The sequence below is a fragment of the Monodon monoceros genome, unplaced genomic scaffold, assembly GCF_005190385.1.
Source record: "Monodon monoceros isolate NGI ecotype Baffin Bay Population unplaced genomic scaffold, NGI_Narwhal_1 Super_Scaffold_14, whole genome shotgun sequence".
NCBI classification, from domain to species: Eukaryota; Metazoa; Chordata; class Mammalia; order Artiodactyla; family Monodontidae; genus Monodon; species Monodon monoceros.
In genome coordinates, this window is record NW_021703770.1 from 47,433,736 (window position 1) to 47,446,428 (window position 12,693).

Genomic DNA, 12,693 nt, shown 5'->3' on the forward strand with positions numbered 1-12,693 from the left:
TGTAAAAGAGGAAAATCAGGATGGGAAATTGCTCAGGGCAGGTGGTTTGGCCTTTATGATAGCTTCTGCGTCCTATTTTCATATTTATAAAGCTTATAGATTTTGTGACTATGCAGCAATCTAAAATGTCATCAAAACTCCTAACATCTGCTCTTGTGAGACATACGGGATGAAATAACTAAGAATGATATGGTCTGATAAAGTCACATCTATTCCTCAGCAATTCTATTCCCCACATATTAGTATTAATGCCTCCATTTGTGAAACGGAAGAGAAAATGACTCACAATGACTGAAATGCATCAAACAATAAGGAGAATTTTGTCTGCTGCTGAAACTAAGGCAAAACAGGGTGGAACTGCAATCGTATCCTTCTCATATAGCTACGTCTTACCTGTGAGATCTGACATTGACAGCATTTTTCAAGTGGTAGGCTAAAAGTTACTACTAATGAAACCCCTCAGATCTGATCATCACCAAGTCTTTCTTCACTCTGCAAAGATTTATTTCCCTTTCTCAATGTCTTATTACATTGCTGCCATGCCAGTGGTTAACTCAACTCCTCCACTATCCAGCAAGTTAGCCTTAGTCCAAACTCACCCAGATTCAAAATGGTCATTTCCATTTACTCTCAGCATTCCTAAAACATTGCAACAAATAAAAGGACGGCATTTTTTTCCCTCAGATATTCGCCAAATATCCTGAGAACTGAAATTGCTAATTCTGAATCCCCTAGCACCACAAATTCTCCTGACTGCAAAACTTTCTTAGAGATTTAACGGGTTCCTGCCCACGGAGAGACTGATAAAGTACTTTCGAACCTTTGAGAATGACACGAAAGGGAGCTGGATGAAGGGGGGGGGCGCATGGCTGGAAGTCGGCACCAGCGCACAGGCAGGATTGGCTGCAGACTGAGAGCAATTTTGGGTATAGAATTCACTGGAATACAGTGTTCCAAGACCAACTGCAGCAAATTATACAGGTGGAAATATGACTGATGAAATACTGCTGGGAGGAGGGTGGGAAAGGGATGGTAAGGAGCCTCAGCTTCGATCACTTAGAAAAAGAAATACATTTTTGTCTCATTGTTTTCTACATTGCTTTATGTACCTGATTTGTTGGCCTCGTTTTCTAGCATACGTAATGTTTTTCAAATGTCCATATTCTCCAGTGTGGACCAGTTGCCTGAGGTAAGACAGAGAAGTCAGATCCCAGCAACACTTAAAAGTTGTAAGTTCAAGGCAAGTTCTTCAAATTGCAGAGTGTATCCCCTTCTCTAATAGGGGCACATTCTACAGTACTTGCCTCATGAGGCTATAGGAAATTTGTCTCTATTCACACAATGGTTACACTTGGTGGCTAGGGAACGGGTTTGGGGGATTGGCGGCTTCATTGCTTATATGGAGGGAACAAGAGAAGTATCATCAGCCTGTGGCCTTGTAGCACATGTAGGGCCCCCACGCATGTCATGAAGAGGTGGGTGGGAAGGGCTTAGTCTGAGAATCAACTTTCTCTAAGCTGCCTCTTTCCTATCAGCGTCTTTGCTCTCAACCCTTAAAGAAGCCCAGAATTTTACCCCCATCCTTACCCACCCCCACTGTAGACACCATGGGTGAAAATGTAAAATGTAGATGTCTCCTGACATCCAGGCCTCAGAGTAGAAGACAGCAGCTGCATGCAGGGGCAGGAACAAGTCAGGGAGGATGCTTTCCAGACCAGAGGCCATACATGGGAAGCAGGCTCCCTGGGTCCAGCTGATGGATCTGCACCGGAGCCCTGCACCAGCTGTGGCCCCCCTGCCAACAGAACTGGGGTGTGGCCTAGGCTTCTCGCACAGCTGAGAGGCTAGGCACTTGGCTTTCTTTCTGGCGGTATGAGCCGCTGTTTTTCCTTATGCTTAAACATTCCTATCACTAAAATTATGAAAATGTTCTACAAAAAAAATTCTGAAATTTTGCAGAAAAATTGATTTACTTCTTGGTCTTTGTGCCTAATTCTAGTTACCAGTATATGTATATTCTCTGTAAATATTCTCACTTGAAGAACTTTCAAATATGTATATATGTTTAATTTTTAAACTATAGCAAATACAGATTTTTCTATTTAGGAATTTTTTATTTTTGAAGAAAGCACTAGAGCAGTGTTTGTCACTTTTTCTTTTTCTGGGTAGCTCTCTGCTACCCAGTTCTACTGAAGTTTTATAGAGAATCCATATCTTGTAAACTGAACCTGTGATTTATGCTTCTGAATGAATAAAATACAACTAATGGAGTTACTTTCTTCTCAGGCAAAGTATGAAGAAACTGCAAGAAAGAGAGGTATACCTTTTATTTAAAGAAAGTTGTGAGAAAATTAGTTATAAGTGGTAGCCTTAATAACAAATTTAACACTACCTGCATCTATGGAATATGATTTGGAATTATGTAGCTTTCCCAAGCCTACCAGATCGAAGTGTATTAGAAAAAAATATGGTATTTTCTACCATATGTGGTCCATGTTGGCTATGTACAGCTCTGGATTTTTGTGGACCTAGGGAAGGGATGGACAGTTAAAAAATAAAGCAGACACTCAGTATTTGGGCCTGTGGAGAATCATGGGAAAGCAAAATACTTTTAATAGATTTGATTTTTAAAAGAACAAAAATAAGAATAGGAAAAGTACCATAGGGTTAATTAAAATTAATGTCTAAGGCAAGGTGAAGAATGAGACATAAATGTGGAAGCAAGATTTAAGGCTTCTGGAAGAAAAAGAAATGCTTTGTTTCAGGGTTGGCTTGCTGCGTTTCCAGTCGGTCTGCAATTCATGAAGTGAAGTGTGGCTTAGTGTGATCTAGATAATATAACACGACTCCTATTTCCCTCAGTAACTTCCTCTTAACATTTATGATTTTATGCATTTCAGGCCCCTCACTGGGTTATAAGATTGGAATGTAACTGTTAATTTTAGTTCGATGTCTTTGTGAAATGCATTCGGCTATCCACACGACATTTCTTATTTCTTGTTCCTTCAGCTTGGTATACGCATAAAACACACCATAGTGGAATTGCCTGTTGAATGCCAGCACATTCATCTGTACCTGGGGAAGGAAAAAAAAAACATGGACCATCAACTCTTCTGGAACATACTACTTTAATGAAATAATATTAAGCTACAGACTGGTTTGTATTTGTGCAGTGCTTATCTGTATTTAAATAGACAATTTCTAAATTGTGTCAAAGAAAGAAAAGCAGTAGGAAATTCAGCAAGTCTAAAGGGAGAGCGTCACTCTGCAGAGAAAGGCAGACAACAGTAGTGTAAAAAGTAAGTTTGTAAAATCATAAGACAAGCTCCAAATCTCAGCAGCACTGCTAGCACCAAGATTCCTAGGAGGACTTTGGAGTGTGTGTGTGTGTGACTTTGTAGTGATATTTATTTGGCTTCTAGCTAGTAGGCTGGTCTCATTTAGATAAAGTATTTTTCCTTGGCCACAATTTTTTAAATTTTAAGGTGGTTTTTAGGCTATTGAACTCCCTTTCAGGGTAATGTCACAGGCCTCTGGAATTTGGACCAGGTGATATTATGAGTTTCCTTAGGATGCTCTGCAGCAACTTAACATACAGTTGAATAGTGTTTTTCTGCAGAAGGCAGATCAGTAAAAGAAAATTTTCAAAAAACATTTTTTTAACTGGGGTACAGTCTGAAATGGAACAATTCCTTTATACTTTTCCATTTAGAAAAAAGGAGAAGAGGTACTGAGTCCCACATGTAATTCTGAAAACCTCAAGCAAAGCAGTCAGGAAGGGGAGGGCCCCTGCTCTTAGAAACCGTCACACATTTTTCCTGGCAAGGGCAGCTCCTTTAACAGCTGTCTTTGCAGCAGAAGGGCAATAGTGTGGAATTTTAAAACATCCCTAACATATGGGAATACTTGCATTGTTTTTACTTCTTTCTAGAGAATCATTGGAAAATGTCTAGAGTAGGACTTACAGGAAGACCCCCATACTGCTTTCTCAAGCCAGTTTAACCCTAAAGTGTGGGTGAATTTCAGGGTTCTCTGTTAGTTCCAATCAGACTGAGATGGAAGGACCAGTGGTTTTAGGGAAATGAATAAAGTACACTAGAAAAAAGTCTCCAGATTTGGGGGACTTTACCTGGCTACACTTCCCCAAAGTCCTCTTGTTGCACACTTCAGTAGCTCAGGAATTGGCTATAAATGGATCAAGTATTCTTTTGCCTTTTCAGGGAAAGAGAATAATCTAGACGGGATGGATTTCCATGCAAATAATTCCTAAGTGTTCTAATTGTGCGCAGGAGTGATAAATCCTTCTTGAAAAAGGGATGGATTCGAGTGGGATGCCCTTAACAGGGTGTGCCCCCTGGGGACAGTCAATATGTGATCATGAGAACATCCTAGCTTTGTTTCTCTAGATAATTACAGAATGGCTGCCTTACTTCCAGAGCTTTGCTATGTGCACATCTGTCTGGATATGACAATCCCACAAGAAGCCATCATATGTGAACCACAGTGCCTTGACTCTCCAAGGCAGAGATACTAACTAATACCCATTCAAACTATGAATGTATATAATCAATTGGCCTGATCAACTGTAAAAAGAAAACTGTAAAAAGAAAACCCAACTAAAAAAAAAAAAAAGAAATACTAAGACCCAGAGTATGAGAAAAAGAGTGCATAAGCTAGCAGCATTTCCATTTACATCATACCTCACGCTCATAAAACACATCCTCCAATGTCTTTCCCCCACTGCCATCACCTACAGCCTCAAACAAAGGCTTGTATACCTGAAAAACAAAGACAAGAAATTGTTTTTTTAACAAATTTTCATTTTTTATAAATATAAAAACAATATTTTTCCAGCAATATAGAAACTGTGCACCCATCTTAGAAAATCTATTCAGAAGGCCTCAACTTTTCTTGTAGGATCTTTGGCTTCTTGAGGAAATACGAAAAAATCCAAACAACGAGAGTACAGATGGCATTCCATCCTATTGGCTTGTTCAGGCCTACAAGGCAAGAGGCAAAAGCAGTTCTGCTTTCAGTGTACACTGAGCTGATTTCCACATTTGATTCTTAGGGCTAGTTAGACACATTATAGAGGCTAAAGGAGCGCTTGTGGTTTAATCGGTACGGCTTCATGGGTTCTTTGAGATGAAAGCTGATTAAAATTCATTATGGAATTTCAAGTGAGGAACGGGTGGAAACTGGGGAGAAACTCAAACTTTAATATTATGCTAAAGAACCTCTTGCAGTGACACAAGAGATGTCACAAAGGTTCGCGCATTGTCTGCTGGCTTATCTTTCCTGGAGGGTTTCGGAAATCCATAGGCAAAGATAAGAGGGGTGTCATTCCAGTTCTAGAAAAGCTACCTGGAGGGTCTGTATGTTACTGTCTGCAGGTCAGAAGGAACGGTACCAGGGGATGAGGTTATAACCTTGAGCTGAGAAGCTTCAGGCTCTCTAAGAGCAATTGGGTGCTGGAGTGGGAGAGGACATAGCAGCCCTCCTTTCTTTCCCGAATCCTGGACACTGAGCAAAGGGAGTGGTATAAACAGTATGTCCATATTTTCTGCTGTCCTTCAAGTAGACAGTCTGTACCTAACACTGTTTGCCCAATGGGCACTTGAAAGAATGGCTAGGTCAGGCTCTTTTACATAACTCTGGCATGAGCTCACATTTCCAGAACACTGCACCAGTCCCTTGGGGAACTTGCTTTATCAAGCACTTCAAAAAAAAAAAGGACTCAAATGACCGTTCCTTGGAGATTTAAACAAGTACTTGCTTGGCAGGGACCTTAAAAAACACCAATAGCTTGGGTTAGAAACTCAGCGTATTTCTTTGGGGAGACATTACAGCAAGAGATACTGCTTTCTATTGCACAAACATTATAAATGTTTTAGATAGATAGGAAGCGTAAATGTGATATGTGGGCTTCTAAAGTACAGGTGATGAAATCACACAAGACATTTTGGGAACCCGGGATAAACACATACTCCATGGTCCGCTACTCTCTTCATTTGCTCGAAGTCCTCTGCTTGGGCCAGCAGGTGCAGTCCCTCGGGATAGAGCTTGCCACAGGTCGGGTAGAGGGTCTCGCGGTCCTCTTTGCTCAACTCGGTGCCAAAGGAGTTAAGAGTGATGATAAAAGCACGTCTGTCTGCCTCAAACTGAATTTGCAAGACATAAAATCAGTGAAATTGAGCCATCTACTAAACGCTCTAGACAAATTCATTTCCAAAATGATTTGCTTTCCTTTCCTGATCTATGTCTAATTATAATACAGACATGTGTTATTAATGTTCCCGTAGTCTCTTCCTGTAACGGAGTAACTCTGCTTGCCAGAGAAGGATCACACAGCAGTGACAACAGCCCAGGAGCCCAGGACCTCCCACTAAACTTCAGTTCCCAGGATCTCTGTTATTAGTTACTCATGTGTCTCTCTCACATAGGCCACTAGAGTGTCAAATGTGTCTTCCATAATAATTGGAATAAAACCTACTTGCTGGGGTCGATTCAGAGATAGAACAAGGTAATGTAAATAGAAGGGCCTAGCAGAGTGTTTAGCACAAAATGTGCATGTCATGCATGTTAAACATCCCTTTCTGATTGTTGATGTCAGTAGGAATTTTTACATAATGAAACTGTGCTACTTACAATTCGTTTGTACTTTCCTGGTTTTGTTTTTCTTCTTTAAAGTTCTAGGTTAGATATCAATAAATTTAAGTCTGTAGCTAAGGATTACAGGGCTCGGGACAAGTGATCTTCCTCTCAGGGCCTCAGTTTCCTTATTTGTAAATGGTGGGGTTTGGCTACACGATCTCTCAAGTGGGTCACATGTACTCCCGGCCTGTCTTCTCTGTGTTGAGCACCACTAGGCACCCAAGTTCCCAGCCCGTCAGGCCTCTCTGTCTTATCTAACCACTGAGTCCTTCTTGAAATTGCCTTCTCTTCCTTTGGACTCCTCTTAGTTTTCCTTCTACCTACTCTGACCATTTCATCTCAGTCTATCCTCCACGGGCACCTCCTCTGCCCACCATGGGAGTTTGCCATGATGGCCTTGGGCTAAGAAAGCCTTCTCCATCCACCCAAAGCAACCTGCACTTACCACATTATTTTGAAATCTGTGCATGTGTCTTTCACCCCACCACACTCTAAAATCTTTGAGAGATCATGTCTCTCTTGTTGATTGTTCATTTTTGAATATCCAGTGCCTGACACAGGAAGATCTTAACTGTTTACTAAATCCAATGGAATGGTCCACGGTTCTACTATGGTTCTACTATTTTAAGAATTCTCTAATATTCTCTACAATGTTGCTATCCAAGGTGTGTTTCAAGGATTAGTAGCTTTGACATCACCTGGAAGCTCGTTAGAAGTTCAGAATCTTAGACCGTAGTCCAGACCTAGTAAACCAGAATCTGCATTTTAACAAGATTCCGAGCTTATTCACATGCACACGAAAGTTGAAATGAATTGCTCTACAATACTATTTTTTAACTAATTAATAACAAATCCAGACTTGCACCAGATTTTACTGGAACTCTTTTGTTAGAACAGGCGTTTCCTATCAGTACAGTGAGAGTTGGTTCCTTCTGATCCTTTTGATTGCTCTCATGGAAATTATGGGTGCGCCAGAAGCGAGGGGTGGGCTTATTTCGGAAGCAAAGGCAGCTGCCTCTGGCTACTGAATATATCCAGTCCTGTCAGTAATTTCAGACTTTCCAGGGATAAAAGAAGAAATGCAAGAGGGAGATTTCATGGCAATTAAAAAAACCTTGAAATAATAGGGCAGGGGGAGCAACAATGGAGTTAATTGTCCCAGATGACCTTCAACGTCCTTTCTAGTTCTAGAATGTTAGAATAATAAGGAGAGAAATAGGGCCAGGTAGGCAGCACTGCAGGTATGCAAGGCAGAGGAGGCAGCTGCATGGAGTAGAGCATGACATATTGGAGGAATGGCCATAGCTCAAACCCTGGGGAAGCAGCTGGAGAGGCAGGATGGACAGGTAGCTGGGAAGAGACTAGGAGAGGCTTCACAAGCCATGCCAAGAAGAGAGGACTTTGACTGACGCAGCTGGTTAACTGAACATGCCACACACTTTCCAACTTCTTGTCCTGGTTAATACTTGTTCCCTTTGCCTACAGAGCACATACTCCATCCCATGACTCTCCAGGTTGAAATCCTACCTGCATCTGAGTGCTCCATCAAATGCAATCTTTTTCATAAGAAGCCCTTCTCTTTCCTCTCTAATTAAATATGATTTCCTTTGACTCCTTATTATAGTTTAATTTCCCTTTTATTATAACTGTCTATCTACTACTTCTAGCCTAGAGGCTGTGTGTGTGTGTGTGTGTGTATGTGTATTCTCTTAGTGAAAAGAACTATAATTTTTGAATTGTAAAGGAGCTATTCTGTCTTTGACCATCCCTAAGCAGACAGTTTGCTATGACATCTGATTATGGAGGACAGTAGATGGGGTGGTACTAGTTTCCTGTAAGCCCTGTATCATTTTCAGAGGGCAGCCAGCCTGTGTAGTACAGTGTACGTCGGATGTCTTTCCTTTCACTCTACCCTTCAAACACTCACGCATTTTAAAACCATAACTTATTTTTTGTTGTTGCTGCAAAAGATAACCATGCAGTGTTGATGTATTCAAAACCATTATCCGTTGCTCATGATGGAGTTGGGCTCATCGAGTCAAAAATTCTGGCCAGTTCCTTACAGGAGGAAGGGTCTCCCTGGTGGGAGCCTTATTAGCATGTGTACTGACTGAGGGAGATGAAACAAGCATATTCTGTGCTTATTTTTCACTGCTTCGTTAACCTTACAGACTGTCAGAAGAGCAGGAATAAGAGGCAAACAGTATACTGCAGCACATTTGTCTGGACCATAGAAAATTTCTTTTTTAAAATATGAAGCTACAGTCTTGTGATTAGGTCACACTTTAACCTGCAAGCCTAGGTTAATGCCCTCTTCCACTGTATTCAGTCTTTTAAAGTCTCCTATCAAATGAGATCAAATGAGAATATGGAAGAACTTCAGAAACTCTAAGTGCTCTATAGCTGCACAATTAAAAGGGGAAGTAATTACATCATCTAGTATATTTATATAAAACTGACAAGCCTCTTCCAATCATATCATTAAAAATGTTATAACTGCATAACATACATAACTGATATTTTTATATAAATGTACAAAGATAGTTAAATGGATTTTTATTTTTAACACAGCTTGAAAAAAATCTAATCTAATAAGGTAGTATCATGGGTATAGGAAAGGGACAAAGAGAACACAGGGTATATAGTATTTTGACCAAATCCTCCTGGTGATAAGCATTCTGCTAATACTGTGCTATCCTTTTTACATTTACAAAGACATAATTCTCATTTACTTCTGATTTTTGTAGCACGTGCAGTATGATCTTGCTTAAGAATTAGCACAGAAGAGCAGTTTTTATACAAAAGAACTGTGCAGGTGAATTTGATGTAGACATAATTTAACATAGATAAACATATAAGAACTGGAGCCAGACTACCTGTATTCAAATCCTGACACTAACACTTACTAGCCGTTTGACATCAGCCAACTTACTAGCCTTCTCTGCACCTCAGTTGTCCCTTCTGAAAATGAGGTACTAAACTACCCATCTCATTGTGCTATTTTGAAGTCCAAGTGAATTTGTGTATATAAAGCACTTAGGATAGTATCTGGTATATAATAAGTGTTAGCTATTAATAGTGCCATTGTATACCTCTGTAAGGTTATTATTATTTTTTCTTTTTTTATTGAATGAAAGATTCTTTAAATACTAAGTGCTTTACAATTTTGAAGTTTCACATTTCATATAATCCCAGAATAACCCTTTTTTCCCCCTTACCCCTATATTACCCCTGCCCCCCTCCCTCTCCCCACTGGTAACCACTAGTTTGTTCTCTATATCTGTGAGTCTGCTTTTTGTTTGTTCGTTTGTTTTATTCACTGGTTTGTTCTATTTTTTAGATTCCACATGTAAGTGATATCATACAATATTTGTCTTTCTCTGTCTTATTTCACTTAGCATAATGCCCTCCAATTCCATCCATCTTGCTGCAAATGGCAAAATTTCATCCTTTTTTATGGCCAAGTAGTATTCCATTGTATATGTGTAACACATCTTCTTTACCCATTCATCTGTTGATGAACACTTAGGTTGCTTCCATACCTTGGCAATTGTAAGTAATACTGCTATGCACATTAGGGTGCATGTATCTTTTCAAATTAGTATTTTTGTTTCTTTTGGCTATATACCCAGTAGTGGAATTGCTGGCTTATATGGTAGTTCTATTTTCCGTTTTTTGAGAAACCTCCATACTATTTTCCACAGTGGCTGCACAAGTTTGCATTCCCAACAACAGTGTATCAGGGTTCCCTTTTCTCCACATCCTTGCCAACAATTGTTATTTGTATTCCTTTTGGTGATAGCCATTCTGACAGGTGTGATGGTTATTAATTTTAACATTAATCTTTTCCTACATATTTTGTAGGTATAAAGTACATGAACCATTTCTAAACCACAGGAATTATGCCATGTACAAACTACATTTTTTTTTTTTTTTTTTTTTTTTTGCGGTACACGGGCCTCTCACTGTTGTGGCCTCTCCCGTTGCGGAGCACAGGCTCCAGACGCGCAGGCTCAATGGCCATGGCTCACGGGCCTAGCCGCTCCGTGGCATGTGGGATCATCCTGGACAGGGGCACGAACCCGTGTCCCCTGCATCGGCAGGCGGGCTCTCAACCACTGAGCCACCAGGGAAGCCCCAAACTACATTTTTGAGCCAGAGATAATGTGGCTTTTTATAGTGTGGCTAGTAGTTAAATGTATGAAAAGAAATGGAGGAGCTTCATAGAGTCACTAGGCTGCTTGTGTTATGTTATCAGCATGTCTGGAAGAGACTAACTCACTTTCTGACAATTAGCATGCCATGAAAAAAATGTTATTTATCGATGTGCACTGTCTGTATAATATAGATAAAGACAAAAAGTATTTTTTGGAGTTCTCCAAGGAGTTCTGACTTCAAGGACTGCTTTGACCTTAAAGTTCTAACAGTATCTTTAACTGTAAGATGTTAATAATTAGATATTTGAGGGGAGCTAATTTTATCAAATGCAGTTTCAGAACATTTGGTTGAAATATATGCAGATGAGGTTATTTCAGGTTTTTTTCTCTTCATACCCAAAGGGTAGTTCTTATCAGGCTTTTCTTGAAATCAGAAGTCACTGAACAGCTTAAATATCTACCCACCAGTGTAGAAGCCACTGTAACAGATAATCTAATGGTTAAAGATATTCTTTAGATAAAACTTTGTTTCACAGGGCAAAGCAAGAGCTTTTTAAGCCCAGAATGTTTGTTGTTTTTTTTTTTAAAGATCCAAGTGAAATAGGAAGCCAGCAAGAGTGATCTATGTCAAATGCTCAGCAAACTACGCCCAGAATTTCCCTCAGACCATTCTGATCTCTGGCCTGAGTCCCTCATGCATGTGCAGATTGACATTGCAAGCAAGAGGTCCTGTGGGCACAGATGAATTCTGTGATGATAAAGATGAATTAAAGAGAATATAATTATTCTCTTTTAGAGAGGTTGGAACCAATGGTGGCATCTGACACATCGTGAAGTTTAAGTGGGCATGCCAACTGTGAATCACTACCCATAGAATCTTCTTGCCAAGAGCGGGGATGCTCAATGGTTGTTTGGGGCAACCTTTATTTTAGGATTTCTATAAGGAACCATGCCCACAGTAGACTTTGTTGCCAAGTTGTGGGGGTCCCCAGCTGCCCAATTTTGGGAGGGAAGTTGGTGATTATTATGAGTACCTATAGTGCACCGATTGTACAAAGCATACTAAATTTTTAACTAATTATAATCTGCTTTCTTCATACTACATCAAAGTGAATCATGATCAAACTTCTATCAAAAACATTCTTTTCTAATTCCGAAGTAACTCTTCTATGTAGAAAACTAAGAAAATACCTCTTTCAACTGAAGACATCAAATGATATATGTACAATAAAATATACTGCTATTTTATTTCTAAATAAAAGAACTTCTAAGATTTTAAAAATTGGTAGGATTATATAAATAAAAAGTGTATAAGCACATTATTTGACATAAAAAAATTCAAGGACTCTTTCTTACCTCAAGAATGGGGCACATAATTTCTGCTGTGACATCACCATGATTCTTACAGAATTTATAGAATGCCTCGATGTAAGACTTAAAAAGAAGAAAGATCATAAGGCAAGAAAATGAATATATTTTCCTTTTGGAAATTTCTAGATCAGCTTTCCATGGGTTATTAAACTCTTTAATGGAAATTGAATTACTTCTCCCCTAGGGAGATATTTTATAATAAATTTGGTGTGAACTTTCACCTTGAAGCACATTGCACAGCCTAAAAAAGGAACTCCATAAAAGAACAAAATTGTACTTATCATAGCTTATAATTACTCAACAAGCACTTTTTTGCATGCCTCTTGGATTATTTCTCACTGTTAATTCTTGCTATTCTAACAAGAGTGCCAAACTCTCTTATGAGCTCTGCAAATAAGTCTAGATTTGGTCCTATGCTGATATGTAATGTCTCCTTGTGCTCAGGAGACACATTTGGGATGGCATTGAGCATGGAAGATACACTGGAAAGGCAGAGTCTAGGCTGTAGAGG

At 39.6% G+C, this 12,693-nt stretch overlaps 1 protein-coding gene across 1 annotated transcript in view; it reads right to left on the bottom strand.

The window, feature by feature from the left end:
• Nucleotides 1-2,140: 2,140 nt before the first annotated feature.
• The window catches only part of ATP6V0D2 (ATPase H+ transporting V0 subunit d2), a 48,115-nt gene continuing 37,562 nt past the window's right edge, over nucleotides 2,141-12,693 (bottom strand). Inside the window, exons 5-8 of the mRNA XM_029222859.1 lie at nucleotides 12,168-12,245; nucleotides 5,988-6,161; nucleotides 4,701-4,778; nucleotides 2,141-3,075 (exon numbers count right to left, since the gene is read on the bottom strand). Coding sequence (XP_029078692.1) covers nucleotides 2,914-3,075; nucleotides 4,701-4,778; nucleotides 5,988-6,161; nucleotides 12,168-12,245 — 492 coding nt within the window. The 3' untranslated portion in view covers nucleotides 2,141-2,913. The remainder of the gene's footprint in view (nucleotides 3,076-4,700; nucleotides 4,779-5,987; nucleotides 6,162-12,167; nucleotides 12,246-12,693) is intronic.